Here is a 21,842-nt window from a genome sequence, read left to right as displayed (position 1 = left end):
ATCTTCAGTTTCTATTCAAAAATTAATAATAATGGAATTGGGAAAAAGGGGTTTGCGTGTGCGCGCATTTTTGTGTATATGTTTTATATTAGTTACAGATTATATAAGCAGACTCATAACCCAACCTTTATTTTTATCATAATTTTTGGTATATAAATTTTCTTCTTACTTTATTTATTTATTTATAATTAATTACAATTGACTAATTTACTCTATAAATCATTTTTGAAAATAATTGCAAATAAGAAAGTAATAACTGGCTTAAGATTACTCAATATTGCTCTAGAATTAAAGAGTCATAGTTCCATCCAAAAAAAACGAGTCATAGTTGAATTTTTTTTTTAGGTAACAAAATTTCTATATATAATTAAATAGAGCAATTTTACTGATAGGAACAAATTGGTTAGATATCCATATTAATATGTGTGTATTTTTTAAATCATATACCCAAGGAAGTCAAGGTGGAAGAATCCCCACTGGAAGCCAAAAGTGATATAAGGTCACTTGTTTAAAAATGAAAAACAAATATCTTGGTCGATATATATGTGTGTGTATATATTATATATATAAGAAATTTATGGAACTGGAATATGAAAAATTGAAGAAGAATGAGGATGCCATATACATTATAGAACACTGAAAATCAAATTGCTCATCCCTGTGTTCATGACTGCTTTGCTTATTATTGTCATACCATTGCTATAGAACTAATGCATAAGCAAAAATGTTTGAAGTTGAGTGTAGGTGTGTTTTTAAACAAAAATGGTAATTTTTTTTCCATTTACCTTTTTTTTTTTTTTTTCTTTTTCATTTTGTTGCGTGTATTGTTTTTAAACAAATATGGTAGTTTTTTTTTTTTTTTTTCGAATAATGCGAAGATAGATATGGATATATAGATTTTTCCTTTTACGTTTATTGTATTTGGTTTTTAGTTTTAAAATAAATATGATACCATTTTTTTTTTTTTTTTTTTTTGTGTTGGAATAATGTGAATTAGATTTTAGAACTTTCGGAAGGACATTTTTTTTTTTTTTGGAAGGAAAGGCTCCTTTTTAAATAGCGGGTGCTTTTTATTTTTATTTTTTCTCTTTCACATTTTTACCAAATTGTTCATCCATGTGTTCATGTGTGCTTTGTTTGTTATTGTCATACCATTACTATATAATTAATGCATTGTTTGAACAGGACGGTAATCCCATTTACGTGTTTCATCACCTCGGTAACAACCAAAATAATTATTCAGATAAATCACAAAACATACCTTGTGACTATAAATTATCACATAATTTAAGAAAATATTTATTAGAAAACTTATGGACAAATGAATCATCAAAGAATTTTAAAATACTATTATGAACCATTATATTGACATAATAATTTGTTGTAATGGCAAAAAAACAAAAGATTTGTATGAATATATAGTTAATATATATGTTAATAATTTTTCAAAATTTAAAATAAGTAAAAATGTTTGAAAATGGTGGTAGTGTGTTTTAGAAACAAAAACGATATATATATATTTTCCTTTTTGTTGCGTGTATTTGTTTTATGTTTTTTTTCTTTTCATATATTTTTTTTGTTCGAATAATGTGAATTAGGTTTTAAATTTTTTTGTAATGGTGGGAACGGGTATTTTTTATTTTTTTTTACATTTTTTTTAATTTTTAAAAAATAAAAAATATTAAGAAAATAGAAAATAGATATAACATCCCGTTGAAAACAAAAGACTCCAGCTGTGTCATAATCATAACATGGATGAACCTGTATTTAAATCCCAATTCCATCCCCACACCCGCTGCAATTCCTACGCGTCATTGACTTTTGTTTCGAGGGCATAAATGTGATTTCAACATAACACGTTAACCCCACATCAAACCGTCACTGGGGAAACCCCTACCCCTTCTCTCTCTGCTTTTGTAAGAACCTCTCAAAACCAGATCTACGAAGCCTCGTTCTAATTCAAATTACACAAACACGAACCCTAATTTATTCAAATCTACTCCGATTCGAGCCATTTAAATCACAGCATAACGAAACCCTAATTTATCCAAATCGATTCGAATCGACTCTGATTCGAATCGTGAGCACTAACAATGGGCGATTTCAACCTCGCTCTCGTGATCGTAGCCATAGTAGTCTGCGTCTTGGTTTTCCTCTTCAATGTCTACCTCCTCGTCAACTACCAACACCCCGACGATGCCAACCAGGCTTACTTCCCCAAATTCGTCGTTGTCTTGGGCCTCTCCGTCGCTGCAATCTCCATCCTGATGTTACCGGCCGATGTTGCCAACCGGCAGGCTTGCCGGCACGCGATTTACAACGGCGCATGTAACCTCACCTTGCCGATGAAGGATCTGTGGCTCGCCATTTACATTCTCGATGCTATTCTGGTCTTCTTCGTCATACCGTTCGCTATGTTCTACTACGAAGGCGATCAGGACAAGTCGGTACATTTTAGGATTTTTCATATACAAGTTTAGAGGGTGTATATTTGTATGTATATGCGTTTGTTTGTGTATGTAATGTTGCTGTTTTTGTATATAGGAGCATCGGCAAACGGATTAAAAGCGCATTGTTGTGGGTGATAATTACAGCTATTGTTTGTGGTCTAGTGCTCGGAATCTTGTATGGTTAGTTTTCACTTGCGTATCTGATTATTTAGATGTTTTTGGATGTTCTTTAAACAATTATTTGCAACTATTAGCTCCACGGTATATATGTTATGATTCTGATCTGTGAGGTAGTTTTTTTTTTTTTTTTGAACTTTAATAATTGTATTCAGTGTTTTTTTTTTTTTTTGAACTTTAATAATTGTATTCAGTGTTTGACAATGCACGTTGGGATTAGGCTACATTTGATGCCATTGTCTATCTCTATGTCTTTGAATTCAGCTGTTTCTTATTCTTCTCAAGTGTCAGAATGTTATTTCGTTGCCTCTTCATCAAGAATCAAAATCATTTTATTATGCTGTCTCAGTCGTCTTCGAATGGAATTGTGGTGGAAATGTTCTGGAAAGATATCTGAAAATACTGGAAACACATGGAAAACTTGGGAACTTAAAAGTAGAATGTATATGAAGATGATGGAAATAATTGGTTTATATGTTTCAGTCATACAGATACATCGACACAAGAGGTCATTTGGATGGAATCGGGAAGTAAAAATACATATTCGGAGTCCCCAAAGAAATCACAAACAATTATTTACCAATAAAAGAGTATACTCTCTTGGATAAGAAGTGAGGAGGGAAGAGGAGGGGCTTCTTAACCCTTGAGACTTCCCTTCTTGCTTTCTTCCCAAACGCTGTCACCCATTTTTTTCCCTTTCTTCTGATACTCACTTCAATTTTATTCCATTCCTTTTTTCTGTCTTTCCCACACATGAGGAGTTTGCACTATTTCTTTTTTCTTTTTTCTTTTTTCTGTTACCTTTTTCTTCTTATGACCTACCAAATAAAAGGAGGTTTTATTGATTTCATTTCCTTTCTTTGCTTTTTCCCCTAATGTTACATATGTAAAATTACATTATCACCCCTCATCAATTTTTGTAAAATTATAAAATGATGGTATAGTATTAAAAAGAATATAAAATACATCCTTATCTTTCCTCTTATTAAACAATGAAAGGTGTCACCTCCTTCTATTTCCGTCCACTTAACCAAGCAAGAAGAGAGGAGGGCACTTTCCCTTCGAGAAATCTCATCCATCCTTCCTACCTTCCCTTCTACCCATTTTTCCATCCTTTTTACTAAACAAAATATAACTATTAACTGTGCTTTCCTTCCATTTCTTTTCGTTATTGAACTGGTTAAATATATTATAAGTTACAGAAGTATAACACTGAAGTAAATTTTAGAAGTCCTGGAGTGTAAAGTATTGATTCGAATGTATGAAATGGATTGATGATGGATGCTAATACATAGTCATTCATTTGGCCATAGCATCATATGACTTCTCTGGTCTTTAATCAAGTTGTTTGTTTTTATTTTATTTGTCCCTTTCATTTTTTGTATTTTATAATTCCTTAATTTACACTAGTGTGATTAAACTAGGGTGGAAATTGTTTCCTAGCGAGTTGAGGCATCTTGTGTTGGAGATTTATAATTGCCTTGATTTTGTTTTGACATGTTGGCTTTGTATAACTTACCTTTTTCTTTTTTGATTGTTTTAGGGCTTGTTGGAAAGGTGGATTTCACTGTTAGGCATCTCTCTTCAGCCACTACTTCCTTTCCAAGTACATGGGACTTCTCTAGTAGTCAACAATGCATTGGAAGCGGTGCACGGCAGGTTAAGAAACAAATTACCTTTATCTTTTTCAATAATCCTTTTCATTCCTTTTTATTTGCTTAGCATGGTATTGCTCAGTATTAAATCATTCTTTAAATCAGCTGGGCTTCTACTTCATGATTCTCATTTTTCATTTTATTTTCCAGTGTTCAGCATATACTGCAAGTGCTTCGTCAGAGAAAACATGGACTATGCAGACTACCTTCCCAGAATACGTTGTTGCTCTTGCTACAATTGTTGGATCTGTTCTTTTCTCTGTATGTGATATTCTTTTCATTTTCATATCTCATGTTTACTTTTCTCCAATATAATTTGAAGGGGTGGTATCCTGCTTCTTCTATATTTATCAATGATATGCACAGTACTAAGGTACGGTATTGAATTGCGTCTGAAGGGGAGTAAGATAAAATGGTTCTGCACCACATGGTGGAATTTTAATGGTATTATACAGAGAACAAGACCCCAAGGTTCGATGAAAAAAATATGAGTAAATTTCATGGACTGTCCAGAAGGACTAAAAGGAAGGACTAAAAGGGTTGTCTGTTAAATTATTGGAAAAAGTGTCATTTGTCTGTTAAATTATTGGAAAAAGTGTCATTTGTTAGATCTGGATATATTTCAAGTTTATCTTGTTCACAAGAGTTTTATGCCTATATTTTTGATCTCTCATTGGTCTGTAGATATTTTATGCTTATAGAATTGATCTCTCATTGGCATCTCTCATTGGCTTGTAGATATTTGGCGGTGTTGGCATTGCTTGTCTGCCATTAGGACTTATATTTTCATTTATTAGGCGTCCAAAGGCTGTTATCACTCGTTCACAGTATATCAAGGTACGTCTTGCTGTGCGCATAATGTATCTATTTGAATTTACATACCTAACACCTTTGTTTTGTCATGATGGATAGATGCATACTTAAGTTGCTAATGGATGGTTGATTTCTATATACCGTAGGAAGCAACTGAGCTAGGTAAAAAAGCAAGAGAATTGAAGAAAGCAGCTGATGCACTTCATCAGGAAGAAAGGAGTGGTTCTAAGGGAAGAAAATGGCGTAAAAATGTTAAGGCAGTTGAAAAGGTATTTCAATTATATATATATGTAACCACTGGTACTTAAGCTTAGAGTTTCACATTTTGGGCATCAGGTTTATGTAATGTGCTGATCGTAAAATGGGATATCCTGAATATGAGTGCTCAAACCTCTATAAGCTTCTTATGTGCAGTAATAATGACTATTATGAGCTAGAAGCAATTTGATTTCTTTATGACATAAATTTTAATGATTAAAAGACTTCAGATCATTAATTTTTTGATGTTTTTTTTTTTTTTTTGATAAGTAAATTTAATTGAAGAACCGCTCAAAAGGGGAGCGAGACCCAAGTACAAAAACAAGGCCAAAACGCCTCAAGCCTTCAAAGAGGCCAAGAAAACAACCAACTCCTCTACAGATCGAACATCCTTCCCTGAAACCCAACAAAAAAGAGTGGAAAGAGTAGAGAACTTTTTTTTTTTAATAAGTAATAATAAATTAAAAAAGGTGTTCAATAGGGGAACGCGTCCCGTAGATATAAAAGAAACCGGTGTCTAATGCCCAAAAGAATCCAAAAAAGAAATTAAATCAACAGAAGAGGAACACGAACTTCTGTTCACATAAAAAAAGAGAACGAATAATAAAAAGTTTCAGTGTCGCTGTAGACGACTCATTCCCTTCAAACATTCTACTATTTCGCTCCTTCCAGATGCACCACCAAATACAATGTGGTACAGATCTCCAATAAGCACGAACACTCTTACTCACACGACAACCTCTCCAAACATGAATCAACTCCTTAGTAGAGCGTGGCACTACCCAACACATGCCAAATAGGCCAAGAATGAGATTCCAGCAATCGTGCGCTACAGAGCAATGCATTAGGAGATGATCAACTGACTCCCCATCCTGCTTACATAAACAACACCAATTAACAAGAAAATTTTTCCTTTTCCTCAGATTATCGATCGTCAGAATCTTACCCCAAACAGCAGTCCATACAAAGAATGCCACCCTAGTAGGAACCATAGAACACCAAATAGTCTTCCATGGAAAATCATAGGATGCAAAATTAGACAGACATAAGAACAAGGACCTTATTGCAAAACGCCCGTGAGAGGAGGGAATCTAAATCAAATTGTCATAACCCCTGCCAATTCCTTCTTGCCGATACAATTGATCCAAGAAAATGCTCACCTCTTCCAACTCACAATCCTGAAATGAACGCTGAAAATGAACATTCCACGTAATCCCACTATTATCAAGGTGATAACAGTTAGCTACTATGGCATGTTTATCAACTGCAATACTATATACTTTGGGAAATGTACGACATAAAGGCTGGTTCCCACACCAAAGATCATTCCAAAAACGAACGCAACTACCATTACGAACTCTGAATTTGATATGAGAGGAAAAGGCATCCCATCCTTTCCGAATGGATTTCCAAGCCCCAACTCCTCCCGCAATAGAAACCGGACACGTAGTCCATTTGCCAACATCTTCCCCATACCTTCAAGATACTAATCTGCGCCAAGGACGATGTCTTTCCTTCCCGTATCTCCACAACCACTTGCTCAGAAGAGCTTGATTAAAAGGAATCAATCGTCTAATACCGAGACCTCCCAATTTTATAGGTTTGCATACTTGCTCCCATCTAACAAGATGATACTTGAACTCATCTCCCCTTCCTCCCCAAAGGAAATTCCTTTGAATTTGTTCAATTCTATCAGCAATGGAGCATGAAATTTGGAACAAAGAAAGAAAATAAGTGGGAAGGCTTGATAAAGTGCTCCTAATAAGAGTTACTTTACCCCCCTTAGATAAATATTGCTTCTTCCAACTTGCCAACCTCTTTGTATACCTATCAAGCACAGAATCCTAACTCCCCACTAACTTGGAAGAAACCCCTAGGGGCAATCCCAAATAAGGGATAGGAAAGGAGCTCACCCTACACTTAAAAACTGCAGATAAAGAAGAGATGTCCTGTGCATTCCCGACCGGGGCAAGCACACTCTTGGCCACATTCACCTTTAACCCGGAAACTGCCTTAAAGCAAGCCAGAATGCATCTCAAATATCTAAGTTGAGACACATCTGCATCACAGAAAACCAGAGTGTCATCTGCAAATAGTAGATGTGAAATCTCCACCTGATTGTCAATATCTCTTCCCACCTGGAATCCCTTAATGAGACCAAAATTCTCTATCTGGTGCATAAGTTTGCTTAAGCCCTTCATAACAATAAGAAAAAGAAAAGATGACAATGGGTCACCTTGTCTTATACCCCGAGAGCACCCGAAAAAACTAGCAGGAGAACTATTCACAAGAATTGAGAACTTGACAGACGAAAGACATGTCTCAATCCATGTCCTCCATCTACTTCCAAACCCCATTCTTTTAAGCAAGTAGAGAAGGAAATTCCAGTTAACATGATCATAAGCTTTCTCAATATCAAGTTTGCATAGAACTCCAGGAACACCACTACGCAACCTTGAATCCACACAGTCACTAGCAATAAGAACTAAATCAAGAATTTGCCGTCCTCCAACAAAGGCATTCTGGGAATCTGAAATAATCCCATCCATAACTTCTCTTATTCTATGAGCAAGCACCTTAGCTATGAGTTTGTAAATACAACCCACTAAGCTAATAGGACGAAAGTCCTTAATATCTGAAGCGTTTCCCTTCTTAGGGATAAGAGCAATAAATGATGCATTGAGCGATTTTTCAAAAACACCAGTAGAATGAAACTCCTGAAAGGTACTCATCACTTCATTTCTCACAACCGCCCAACTTTCCATCAAAAAGCGCATAGTGAACCCGTTTGGCCTCTGGGCTTTATCCCCATCAAAAACACCAGTAGAATGAAACTCCTGAAAGGTACTCATCACTTCATTTCTCACAACCGCCCAACTTTCCATCAAAAAGCGCATAGTGAACCCGTTTGGCCTCCAGGCTTTATCCCCATTACAACTGGATAAGGCCTTAAGAACTTCTTCTTCAGTAAAAGGAAGCTCTAACCCATCTCTCTCCAGCACAGAAGTAGCCTCAAAAGGAAGACCATCAAGCTTAGGTCTCCAACCTAAAGGTTCTGTGTAGAGCTTTTGATTAAAAAAAGCGATCCCGCTGCGCACCTCTTCCTCCCTCCACAACTCCACGCCTTCAACCTGTAGACGTCCTATATGATTGCTCCTTCTGTGAGCATTAGCAAGTCTGTGGAAAAATTTTGTATTACGATCTCCCTCTTTCAACCAAAGAGCCCGGGATTTTTGTCGCCATGAAATCTCCTCCATACAAGCAATCTCAGCAAGAACTGCCTGACAGGAAGCTCTCCTAGTAGAAAGAGACTCCACATTCCCACTCGCCTCCTCAAGCCGATCAATCTCAGAAAAATCAGCAAAGACTCTATTCTTCCTCCATTCAAGATTCCCAAAGACATCCTTATTCCACTACTTAAGAGCGAGTTTGAGAGCTCTTAATTTCCGTGTTAATATAAAGCTGGGCGCACTTGTAACGAACGCTTCCTCCCACCAAGAACGAACTGCCCCTTGGAAGTCCTCCACTCTCAGCCACATATTCTCGAAACGGAATGGGGTTTTTTTATAACACAAACTCCCACAATCTGAAACTAAAGGAACATGATCAGAGGTAACCCTTTCTAAGACCGCCTAAACAACATCTGCGAATTTTTCTTCCCACTCCCTAGAGATCAAAAATCTGTCCAATCTTGAGAGAGTAACTGGGTCTCTACCATTAGACCAGGTATAGGTTGCACCTTCCATTAGTAGATCAATGAGAAGGTGTTCATCAATGAAGCCGGAAAACTGATCCATGTCTATAGACCTTCTTCCCCCAGTAGACCTCTCTGACAGGAACCTGACTGAATTGAAATCGCCACCCAAACACCATGGTAAAGAGCATAGTCCTTGAACGTGGCTTAGTTTCTCCCATAAAATAGGTCTCGTAGCATCATCGACCGGTCCATAGACCCAGAAAAACCTATCTGAAATTGTCCTCTTCCATCTTAAACTCACAGGAAACAGAAAATCTCCCCTTCCACACATTCATTCTGGACAACCACCTACTGTCCCACATAACTAAAATACCACCCGAAGAACCTGTAGCATCCAAGGCCTCCCATTCCACAAACCTTCCTCCCCACAAACTTCTAACCACTCCGTCAGTAATGGATGCCATCTTGGTTTCTTGCAAACAAACAACTTGGCCCCCATTTCCTTAAAGCTACCTTCACCACCCTCCTTTTATTCAGGTCATTGAGACCACGAACATTCCATGTAATGATTCGTAGCTTCATTAAAAACCAGTTGAGATTAACTCCCCTCCCCCCTTCTTCAAACTCCTCCTCCTAGTCCTGCCCCTTTCCATCACCACGCCTTTCTTCTTGTCGTAATTGACATCAGAGATGAGATTCTTAATCTCGTGAATCCCTTTCCAAGACGATATGGGCTTCGTGTTTGTAACTTCATTAGTGACTGATATCTCAGTTCCAGTCACAATTGCTTGAAGAAGAGATAAAGTCTTAGCATTATTACCTTCTGAAGAAACTCCTAACAACTCACTAGTAGTTCCAATGTTATCAACCACCCAATCCCTCCCCAAATTAGTAACCTCATCATCAGGTCTCACCACTGCCAGGGGTTCCACCACTGATATGTTAGAGTCATCCTTCAGCCAAGGTTGAAGCTTAGTAAAGCAGACCTGTTGGATAGATCCCAAGTCATCAGCCACCTCCTCTTCAGTCTTTCTGCCATACTCATAAACAGAATCTGAATCTGTAACATAATCACCCAATCCAACAATATTACCAACCTCATGCTCCTCATCCGTTGTAGAAGGCATACATTTAAGACCTTTCAACGCAACATTCAAACGTATCTCTTTGAACAGAGCCATAGCCTCATCATTGGATAGCTTAAACTGCAAATCTCTTCCCATATAAACTGTTACTCCTTCAGACAGATCATCTGCACTACCAACAGTAACCAACTGTCCAGGAGGATCAATCTTACAATCTTCCTTACCATTTATCCCATCATTATGTTCAGAGTTCAAAAGTGGCAACCCATCCATCTTCTCCGTAACATATGCATCACCCCTCATCACCTCACAGGAAGGGGTAGAAGAAGAGGGTGGATCAGTAGAGGGGCTCCGAAGATCTGAAGACATACCTGAACCGTTAGTCACCCACTTCTGCTTTTCTTTTCTTGACCATTGAACTCCAGGAAAATGGCCCTGAGACGGAGGTCTAGTGCTTCCCTTCAGCTGTGGATTAGCAGAATAGGATGTAGAAGAAAAGTCAGCACAACACTAAAAATGACGAAACCCCTTGTCAACAGGTCTTACACCAGCCTCTGCAGCAGAGAGATTCATCCATCTCCTCCTTTCTGGCGAGTTCTAGACAGCTCCGGGGAATCCATTTAAGTGTGGACTATGCGAAGTACTTAGAATATGAGAGTGAGGTGGGCTGGGCTTTGATTTAAGAAAAGAGATGGGCCCCGCGTAACATTGGTCATTGAATTGCTTCAGTGTTGCCCATTATGCTTGGGCTTTGCGTAATAAGTCTGAAATTGATAGCTGGTTGCTGGGTCCCAATTAACGGCTCTTTTAATTTTCTGAAAGCTGTTAGTTAGCCCATTAAACAAAAAAGGCCCAGAACGTGCAACAGGCCCATATTTAGGCCCATCAGTGGCTATTGCGTGAATGGCTCCATTAATGCCACGATCTTTGCCACGTGTTTAGTGATTGTTGAAACGGGCAAACCGAGACGGTGGGCGCTAATTGAGGACATGATTAACATGACTCCTAGGTCTGTTCTGTCTACTCGCTTCTGGCGCGTGGGCATGCAATCGACTGTTTCCTTTGAAGCCCTGACGGAATTGTAAATTCCGGCGACCCCCTTTGATGATTGTTGCAGCATGTGGGAAGTAGGAACTCTCCCCACCTTCATAGTGAGACTTCGGGAGGATACGAGGTGTGACTTCCTCAATCAAATTGACCTTAAAGGCCACTCTTTGATCCTCAACAAAGACGTACTGCATCTTTTTTCCTGCGGAAACGTAGAGAAGGATTCTCTCTCCATTAGAGAAGGATTCTCACTCCACTCGCCGAAACATCCGCCTCAACACCTCTAAATCCACCACATAGATTTCCGATTGCTTCAAATAACTTATGGCACCACAGCTGAAGGGGCAAGCCAAATAACATCACCCTCCGTATACTGCGATCTTTCACTGCAGAACATCCAACCGCGAAATACCAGATGTCGATGGATAAAAATGCTTCACCCCATCTCTTCCTTCCTTCATCCAATACCCTTAAAGCCTCTTGCTTTGACGGAAACCTGAACAGAAAAAGATCGTCGAGAAGGGAAGAAACTTTTACGCCGCTTGAAACCTTCCAAGCTTTCGTAGCCCACGCCTCAATCCCTTCACTACACCCCACATCTCTGTCAAAACAACCTACTAGACATGACCGCAAAGCGAATTCACATTCCTTGATGCTTTGATGATCAACCCTAAAGACCGAGTCACCGCCTATGGAACAACTTTTGATTTCACCATGGAAGTTGAGACGAGGTAAGGTCGCTACATTGAGATAGGAACGAAGCATGACAAAATTCCTTGCCGAGAAGCCAATATCCAAAAGCAAAGAACATAAATGTAAACGATAGACGCCGGAGTGAGAGACTCCGGCGTCAAAAAAAGAAGAGAGAGGAGAGAGAAAAGTCAAACATGGTCAACTTACTTGAGGACCATCTAGGAAAGAATAGAGAACTTAAGCATAGAGATATGCTTCTCCTTTCCATCGAAGTATCTCCGATTTCTCTAAAGTCAAATACACCACCAAACACAAAGAGGCGTGGCCCGAATGAGAACCCCCACTGAAAATCCTCTCGAAGCCTCAATCAACCCTCTAGTGGAGCTAGGCATCACCCACGGGATCCCAAACAACCCAATCATCAAATCCCAACAGCCCCTAGCCATGCTACAATGAAGCAGAAGGTGATCAACAGTCTCCTCATCACGCAAACACAAATAGCATTTATTAATCACCACCTGGTTCCTCCTCCTCAAATTATCCTGGGTTAAAATCCTACCCAAGACAGAAGTCCACGCAAAGAAGGCCACCTTGAGGGGGGCCTTGGATCGCCAAATAGACTTCCAAGGGAAAAAGCCTCCAGCGCCTACCGTAAGACACTTGAAAAAGGACTTCACCTCGAAGCGACCCTGAGGGTTGGGGATCCAAAGCTAACAATCAGAATCCCAAGCTGTGATCGTCTGACGGTACAGAAAGTCCAAAAACCGGGTGACCTCCTCAATATCCAAATCCTGGAAGTGCCTCCTAAACTGAACATCCCAAGTCAGTCTCCTATTATTAAGATGATAACAGTCAACCACCAAGGCCTGCTTATGAGAAGCAATCCTATAAAGCCGTGGGAAAGCGAGTGCAAGAGGAAAATCCCCACACCAAAGATCCTCCCAAAATCTGATCCTCCTACCATCCCTGATTCGAAAACGAACATGCTTACAGAAATGATCCCACCCCTTCCGAATGCCAGTCTAAACCCCCACTCCCCAAGGACCACGTCCTACGTCCCACGAGAGAACACCACCCTCCACTGCTCTCCCCAAATTTATGCGCAATAACCCTCCTCCAGAGCCAACGTCTCTCCACTCCAAACCTCCAAAGCCATTTCCCAAGGAGAGCCTTGTTGAAAGGCAACAACCTCCTAATCCTTAAGCCACCCCTCCGAATAGGACAACAAACTTGCTCCCAATGAACCAAGTGAAACTTGAACTCCTCCCCCCCCTCCCTCCAAAAAAAAAAAAAAAGAAAAAGAAAATTGCGCTGCAATCTTTCAATCCTCTCCGCCATAAAGGAAGGAATCTGAAAGAGAGATGAAATAAGTGGGGAGACAAGAAAGGGTGATTTTAATCCGAGTGACCCGACCCCCCTTAGAGAGATACTGTGTCTTCCAATCCGCCAATCTTTTCTTAAATCTATCCACAACTGGATCCCAACTCTCCACACATCTCGAAGGGGTGCCCAGGGGCAACCCTAAGTAGGTAATAGGAAATAAGCCAGTGCGACAACCAAGAATCTGTGCCAATCTCTCAATCTCAGGGACCTCCCCAATCGGCACAAGAACACTCTTACCAACATTCACCTTTAACCCAAAAACAACTTGGAACCAGACCAAAACACATCTCAGATATCTCAACTGATCTGCATCAGCATCACAGAGCATTAAAGTATCATCAACAAACATCAAGTGGGAAATTTCCAAGTGGCTAGTAGCATCCCTGCCCACTCTAAACCTCTCAAGAATCCCAACTCCATCGCCCTCTGAATCAGTTTGCTAAGGGCCTCCATCACAAAAAGCAACAAGAACGGAGAAATAGGATCCCCTTGTCTTAATCCCCTCGAACTAGAGAAAAAACCGGTCGGAGCTCCATTAACAAGAACTGAAAAACGAGTACAAGAGATGCAAAACAGAATCCATCTCCTCCACCGCTCCCCAAATCCCATCCTCTCCATCAAGTAGAGGAGGAAACTCCAGCTTACATGATCATACGCCTTCTCAATATCCAGCTTGCACAAAACACCCGGATTCCCACTACTCAATCTGGAGTCAACACATTCGCTAGCAATAAGAACTGAATCCAAAATCTTGCTACCTCCCATAAAGGCATTCTGAGAATCAAAAATGACACCATCTAAGATCTTCCTCAACTTAGAGGTCAGGACTTTAGCAATCAACTTGTAAATATACCCCACCAAGCAAATAGGGCGAAACTCCCTGACATCCAACGCCCCACCCTTTTTCGGAATGAGAACAATAAAAGTGGCATTCGAGCTCTTCTCAAAAGAGCCCTAGGCATGGAAAGCATGAAAAGTACCCATAATCTCCTCACGGACCACCTTCCAGCTCTCCGAAAGAAAACTCATGGAGAAACCATCTAGACTTGGGGCTTTATCCCCATTACAGCTCTTCAACGTGGTCAACACTTCCTCTTCAGAAAACGGCTCCTCCAAAACAGAGCTCTCTTCACCCGATAAAGAGTCAAAATGAAGCCTTGCAAGCAAAGGTCTCCAACCAGCTGATTCTGTGAACAATCTCGAGTAGAAATCTGCTATACTCGTGCAAATCTCCTCCTCCTTACACAACACCTCCTCATCCACTCGGATTCTCCCAATATGATTGCCCCTTCTATTAGCATTAGCAAGTCTATGAAAAAAATTTGTGTTCTTATCCCCTTCCTTGAGCCACAAAGCTCTAGACTTTTGCCTCCACGAAATCTCCTCCAAAACAACAATCTCAGCAAACTCCACCTGACACTCTACCTTCCTACGTCTCAAGGAGTCCGACAAAGATCCCTGACCCTCAATCCGATCAATATTGGCAATCTCTGAAAAGACCCTATTCTTCCGCCAAACCAGATTACCGAAAACCTCTTTATTCCAAACTTTAAGATCGTTCTTCAACAGACGAAGCTTACTTCCGAGAGAATGACTAGGGGAGCCACTCACGCAATACCCCTCCCACTAGGATCGAACCCTTTCCAGAAAACCTTCAAGACGAGAGAAAGTAGGAGGAGAACGACCACTAGACCACGTAAAAGGACCACCCACCAACAGCAAATCAATCAATCTCCACTCATCAATGAACTCTGAGAATGACTCCATTTCAAATGTCCATCTTACCCCCGTCGACCTCTCAAAAGGAGAACGGACAACATTGAAGTCCCCTCCAATACACCAAGGCAACTCCCATCGTCTACGGACCTCTCCACTCCTCCCAAAACAAATGTCGCACACTGTCTTCTGTAGCGCCATAAACACCAGAGAAGACCCAACGAAAACCATCCTCCAACAGAGAGAGAACGCAGGAAACAGAGAAGAGCCCCACCTGAGAGTCCCCCAAAGAAACCCAACGGTTATCCCACATGATAAGAATGCCACCCGCAGAACCAATCGCATCAAAAGCAATCCACTCCACAAATCCCCCCCCCCCCCCCCTCTCCCAACAACAAGCTTCTCACAATCAAGTCCGTCATCGATGCAATCTTAGTTTCTTGCAAACACACAACATGCCCACCCTCTTTCCGAATCACCGACTTCACAACTTTTCTTCTCTTCGGGTCATTGAGACCCCGGACGTTCCATGAAAAAAGTCGTAGCTTCATGAGGAAACAGATGAAAAATCACTCCTACTCCTCCTTCCATCGTCCCACTCCCTGGACCCCTTGTTCCTCCATTCATAAGTAACGACATCAGTGGGACTCCTCACCTCCCTCTCCCCCACCTCAACCTGCAACCCATCCCTTTTACCTGCGCTCTCCAAATCTGAGCATCAATAACATCATTAAACAACCTCATTGCCTCATCCAACCTACCTTCAAACGACACACCACCAAGAGAACCCACCTCTCCACCCTTCTCTCTCAACCACTCCTCTTCCAAACTCACTTTGCCCACACCAACAGCTGATGCTTCCATGCACTCCACCTCCGGCCCCATCACAGCCAAAGGGACAACATAGTCAAAATCATCACCACCCCTTCCCACTGAACTAAGCCCAAATCCCCTTCAAAAAAGGAACTTGAACCTCCCTCCCAAGCATCGGAAAAGGAAGGGGAACCGCAAGTCAAAGGCGTCCCAGCCTCCTCATCCAAAACAGAACTTCCTGAGATGCTTTGCAAGCCTTTTAATGCCAAATGGTCCCGCAATTCCTTCAAAAACACGTTGGCTGTTACATCATCCAGCTTAATTTTCTCATCCCTTCCCACGTAAACAGTAACTCCTTCGCTACTAAAATCACACAGCCGAGAGGAGCCAAGCCTAAAATCACTACCTTCGCCATGACAATCAACCACCAGCTCTCTCTCAAAAGCTGGGGACATTATGAACCCGACTCCACCACGCCTTTATTCAACCCCAAACACCTTCGCTATTGAGAGGAAGAGGGAGAAAAAGGTTGAGAAGATGGTAGTCCATGTGAAAAACTTGACTTATCCGGAACAGAGTCAACCGGTGCTCTCGGAATCCACTTCTGCTTCTCATTCCTTGACCATCTTCTACCAAAAGAAGGAAGAGACACCTTCTTCTTCAGACGGTGACCCTGAACAAAACCCTTAGCTCGTCTTCCTCCTCTAGACCCATTAGAAAAAACGTCGGACGGAAGAGCATCATTGTTAATCACGACATTAGACAAGGCCTCAAAACGATTGCCCAACATTGCCTAGGAACGTCCTTAAATGAACCCGGCCCGCCCTTCAAATTGCGACCCAAACCAATAGGCCCAATTACATCAAAATCATTCTTTTGGGCTTTAACACCTTCAGTAGGTCCACTTGAAGTATAGGCCAAGTCCGAAGTCTGGGTCGGCCCACACGGGGAAGGATTACTTACTCCCAAAGACTCGGACATCGGCCCATCCTTAGGCCCATCTCCACGAGCTTGCATCCTCGCCTTCGGAGCCCAATCATTTGAAACAAAATGGGAACCAGCTGATTCCACTTAAAATGGCCACTCCCTGTGCGCCACTCACATGTATGGCCAGCAAGACTCTTCCTTCCACGCGCTTGTATCGCAAGAAAATCACCTCTCTGTCTTCCTCGATCCCATATCTGCAAGAACGCCGGATGGCCAATCTTGGTGAAAGATCCACTCCTCTGAGTTTCCCGGAAGCCCATCTGCCGGCGAAGATTAGAGACACCCGCCAAACGTTCGTCCCTTTTTTGAGTGAAAATCCGTCGAAAGCAATTAGAGTTGCGAATCCAGAGGGCGTCCCTTCACTCCGTCCATCGTTGAAGCTTTATCAATCCCTTTTTTCCCATAGCATCCCGCTTGAACCATTCGGCCTCCTTGACCAAGTGCGAACCATCCCCTCCTTCAAGACTATCCGTCGTCGGCACAAGTTCCGGAGGCTTCTCGTCCCACACGGCAACCTTATAACAAAACCGATCGTCGTGGATGAAGACAAAAGAGGGACAAACCCTGCCATCCGACACTGTGATACGAACCCGTTCAACATCCACGGCTTCGTCGGCTTCCACCCAAATAAAACCTCCACATAAATACCCAACCGTCACGAACAGGGCATGACTCCTGAGATGAAGAGGGAGCCCATAAAGTGTCACAATCTTCAGCCCCTTTCCTTTCAACACCTCAGAACACCCAAATCTGAAACTCCAATTGTCCAGCCGTAAAGTAGCCGTCCCCCAATCACGGCGCCCCTCTTTGAGTACCCTTGAAGCTTCCGCCGAGGATGGAAAACGAAACAACAGCAAGGAATCCGGCAGAGGAGACACCACAATTCCAGATGAGACCTTCCAAACACGAGTCACCCAAGCCGCGATTTGAGCCCAATCACCCACTTCCTCGTCAAACTTGCCCACCAAACACGAACGAAGATCTTCTCTTCTCCTTCCAACCGAATCATCATCCAAAAAAATTGAAGGTCCTCTATACGTGTTAGCAGATCTCACAGTCCCACCTTGAAACAGACGAGGCAACCTAGCAACTTCCAAGAATGAGGGCATAACAAAAGATGGTGAATCACAAAAAGCACAAAACCTCACACCAAACTGAGAAAGAGAAAACACGAAAACGAAAAGTGATAGAGGATTTCACCGGAGTTAATGACTCCGGTGACTGGTCGGAGTAGTAGACTCCGGCCGCATCTCAGTCACAGCAAACTTTCTCTCCCAAGCATGAAGAACTCTACAAGTAGCCAAGAAGAACTCTACAAGTAGCATCAAGAAGAATATTTAATTTTTTGATGTTATATGGTAGATTTAACACATGCAGTCACTCGGTCAAAACCTAGATCAATTAATTTTTAGAATTTTGACAGACTATTTGAATTACAGTATAGACTTCAAAATTATATAAAGGTGATACTTTTAATGTTTACAATTTCCAAGTAAAGTATAAAGTTTTGTGCTTCACTTGTGCTGCTTACCAGTGGTTCCTTGTAATTATTTGTGCTACTTTGGGTCAGATTTTTTTTTTGATAAGTAATGGTTTATTTTAAAGCTAATGGTTTATTCTGATCCTCGGTTGTGTTGATTTCAACGGGTCTGTTATTCCCATACCCATATTTTATTCTGTTTTATAATCTTATATGACCCTTAGTGCGCAGTTTCATATTTTTGTTGTTAAAATGCGGTTTTCTTGCCAACACTTGTGTACAGGTTCAAATTATTGTGGCAGATCCATTTTTCTCTTTTTCCTTTTTATATTTATTTGTGGAAAAGGAGTGGTTTTGCAGAAATTATATGTTCTTTTCTTGTATTGTTGGTTGACTTTGTTATCTCTATTTATGATTATTAGATTTATTCTTCCTTCACCTTGCAGGAGTGTCTTCTTCTGGAAGAAGATGTGAAAGCTTTAGAAGAGATGTACCCTCAAGGTGAAAAGGTGATAGATTGAAATATATTTAACCTCTTGACCGACCAACATATTTAAGAATTTCCTTTCAAAAAATAAATTTATTTCTATAAGAATTATATAGATCTCTTCCTCTCTCCTAATCTTCATGCTTGATTCGTTCAGGCTGAGACTGCTTGGGCTATGACTATTCTTGGCTACTTGGCCAAGCTTGTGTTGGGAGTTTTAGGGTAAGTTCTAAAACTATGGATATGATTTTTCTTTTGAATATCTTATATTTTTACCTTAGTCATCTAGCTTATACTAGAGAAATAATTGATTGATTTAGAGTGCTATGGGATGTAACTACACTTTGTTAGCATCTTGGTATGAACTTATTCTGCCGTCAATTATCAAAAAAAAAAAAAAAGAAAAAAAAAGGGTATTCTGCTGTCAAGCTTTATAGCTAGATATGGCTATAATATGGACAGTTCCAAAGTAAAGGATGCGTTGTCAGATATGGATCCCATGAGGGCTCCTGGACCCAATGGCATGACTCTTTTTTACCTGAAGTATTGGGAGGTAGTTAAGAAGGATGACATTGCTTTAATTATTTTGTTACCACTGGCAGTTTGCTCTAGAGTGTCTATCATATCAATCTGGTTCTTATCCCAAAGGTTAAACATCTAACCAAAGTGGCTCAGTTTTGACCTATTGCTTTGTGTAACGTGGTGTATAAAATCTTTTCGAAGGTTTATATATATATATTTCACTCATTTAGTGTGAGTGTTTTGAACTCATTTCCATCTTTTTGGTCTCAGGGTTGGAATTTTTAACCTGTGATATATATTTTTATTTACATTTCTGTTATATGTTCTGAAGCGCATTCACAAACTGTATTGAATTTATATATATGGTTTGTGGCTTTTTAACAGGTTGATTGTTTCAGTGGCTTGGGTTGCACATATTATAATATATCTATTAATTAACCCTCCTTTTTCCGCGTTCCTGAATGAAGTTTTTATCAAGTTGGACGACGTATGGGGTACTGTTGAAAATTTCCACCCCTCTTTCCTTTCCTTTCCTTTTCCCCCCTTCTGCTTGATGAATCGTGAATTCTAATTTGAGATCTCTGTTGTGCCACTTCATCAGGTCTTCTGGGCACCGCAGCATTTGCATTCTTCTGCTTCTATCTTTTGATTGCTGTAATTGCTGGGGCAATGATGCTTGGCTTGAGATTAGTTTTCATTACTATTCATCCAATGAAGTAATGATCTCTTTTGTAGTGTTTGAAAGCTATTATATTATCTTTTATTTTATTTTTACGGTGTTCTCTTGTATGGTCTCTGGCTGACGCTTTGTGGCGGTTTTTTACAGGTGGGGAGCCACTCTTATGAATTCTTTTCTTTTTAATGTGGGACTCATTCTCCTTTGCTCCATCAGGTTGATATCTTGAATTTACAATTATTTCACAATGAATGTGGAATTTGATATGGGCTCAGTATTTGAAATAGCTCTGGATAGCACAGTCACAATTTCACCAAGGTACAGCATAACACGTGGACCCAAACTAAAGGGCATTACTCAATCTTCGTCCATCCTGCATGGATACTAGAGGAGAAGATTGGTGGAAAACCCAACTTTTGGCATTGTTTTGCACGAAGTTGCTTCTCTTATGACTTGAATCAACATCCTTACGTTACCCTTGCATTAGTTATTCACGTGGACTGGACCTAAATTGTATATGATTATTTGCTTGGGTACTCTTAAAGAAATAATGTTGAGAAAGTTTAAGTTGCACTTACGGTGCTGCAATTTTTAAGCAACAAGTTCCTCTTATTGCTGAGACACTGGTAATACTAATGGTATTAAGAGTGTCAACTGTTAACTTTGCGTTGTAGTTTTTAGTCTTGGCAATTGGTTGTTTAGCTCACATAAGATTAGCATTATGTTGGTATGATGGAAACTAGTACTTGAATTACTGGAAGAAACGGATGGACATCTTTATATTGCTCTTAATAATTCATTTTTTTTGGAAACTGCATGAGTCAGTCTGCTTCCATTTGATATATAAATTGTCTTGTTCTTTCCTTTTGTGGTTCTGAGTTTTCAGTTCTTGGTCAATGTTTGGTAGTAATCATGGTTGATGTTTCTGCTTCCAGTGTGATTCAGTTTTGTGCCACAGCATTTGGATACTATGCTCAAGCTACTGCTGCACAAGAAATATTTGGTCACACGTTGCAATCTCTTCGTGGAATCAAATATCTGTACAAGTAAGTTACAGTTGACTCCATTACTTGCTGATTAATGTTAACGAGACTAGTATGATCCAATAGTAAATTTTAACTATTTTATTGCAGGTATAATGTGTTTCAGATTGCATTTATTGTCCTAGCTGGTCTGACGTTTGTGTATTATGCGGCATTTGTAAGTGTCACTCACTATACCCGCCTTGTTTTATCAGTGTTTATGTTACCCGAATTTAGAGGCATATGTTTATCTATTTTCTAATTCTTCAGGGATGGAGAAGAAGAAAACCCAGTGGCAGGTTCCAACTATCCAGTTGAAGCATGTATTGCCATGAAGAGCATGCACCAAACTCGATCATTTGAAATTCTGAGTTCTATCATTTATGTGGAATGATTTCTGATTTTCGGTTGCATATGGCCTAGTTTTGTTGAAAGAATTTGATCCAATTGCTGCAGTGGAAGTGGTGAGGTGAGTGCTGCCGCTGCCGCTGTACCTACTCGTTTCCCCACCTTTTGTATGTATCATTCCTAGTTTGATTTGTGTTATATGTTGGCTTGGGCACGCAGTAGTTTCTTTAGTGCACATGGTGACTGATTTTAAGAATTACGGATTTGATGTAATATATAGTCATCAAGAACAAAAAAGAAAATTTACGAGGTTCCTTTCCATGTCCCATGTTTTTATGTGCGGAAGTGCCTTAAACTTGGTGTTTTCTTTCTTGTGAAATCTATCAGATGGTGGTCTGGATTTATCTCTCCTTGATTTAATGGTCATTTTCTACCATGGTCTCGGTAATCTACGGGATGGTTGTGATGACGTCAAATAAGTTGAATGAGAGTGGGGCTTTTGCATCGGCCATGTTCGCTTGTGAATGTACCAA

At 40.4% G+C, this 21,842-nt stretch overlaps 1 protein-coding gene across 1 annotated transcript; it reads left to right on the top strand.

Annotated features, from left to right (window-relative positions):
- Window positions 1-1,877: 1,877 nt before the first annotated feature.
- Window positions 1,878-21,713, top strand: LOC132313296 (LIMR family protein At5g01460). Its single transcript, XM_059812004.1, has 14 exons — window positions 1,878-2,443; window positions 2,545-2,630; window positions 4,171-4,286; window positions 4,433-4,543; window positions 5,021-5,119; window positions 5,242-5,364; window positions 18,701-18,763; window positions 18,899-18,963; window positions 19,648-19,757; window positions 19,865-19,979; window positions 20,090-20,155; window positions 20,875-20,985; window positions 21,073-21,139; window positions 21,232-21,713. Exons 1-14 carry the CDS (start codon window positions 2,094-2,096, stop codon window positions 21,277-21,279), a joined length of 1,530 nt encoding a protein of 509 aa, XP_059667987.1. The 5' UTR covers window positions 1,878-2,093; the 3' UTR covers window positions 21,280-21,713.
- The last annotated feature ends 129 nt before the right edge of the window (window positions 21,714-21,842 follow it).

Source organism: Cornus florida, unplaced genomic scaffold (assembly GCF_030987335.1).
Source record: "Cornus florida cultivar Cherokee Brave unplaced genomic scaffold, ASM3098733v1 CherokeeBrave_3.0.0_Hap2_Chr06, whole genome shotgun sequence".
Taxonomy (NCBI): domain Eukaryota; kingdom Viridiplantae; phylum Streptophyta; class Magnoliopsida; order Cornales; family Cornaceae; genus Cornus; species Cornus florida.
The sequence above is the reverse complement of the archived record's forward strand: the minus strand, read 5'-3'. Positions and strand labels throughout refer to the sequence as shown.

Excerpts from the sequence above, each read along its gene's own strand:
- LOC132313296 (XM_059812004.1), top strand. The coding sequence starts at position 2,094 with ATGGGCGATTTCAACCTCGCTCTCGTGATCGTAGCCATAGTAGTCTGC. Across the intron at positions 2,631-4,170 it reads AGTGCTCGGAATCTTGTATG|GGCTTGTTGGAAAGGTGGAT; the intron begins GTTAGTTTTCAC and ends TGATTGTTTTAG. Across the intron at positions 5,120-5,241 it reads CTCGTTCACAGTATATCAAG|GAAGCAACTGAGCTAGGTAA; the intron begins GTACGTCTTGCT and ends TATATACCGTAG.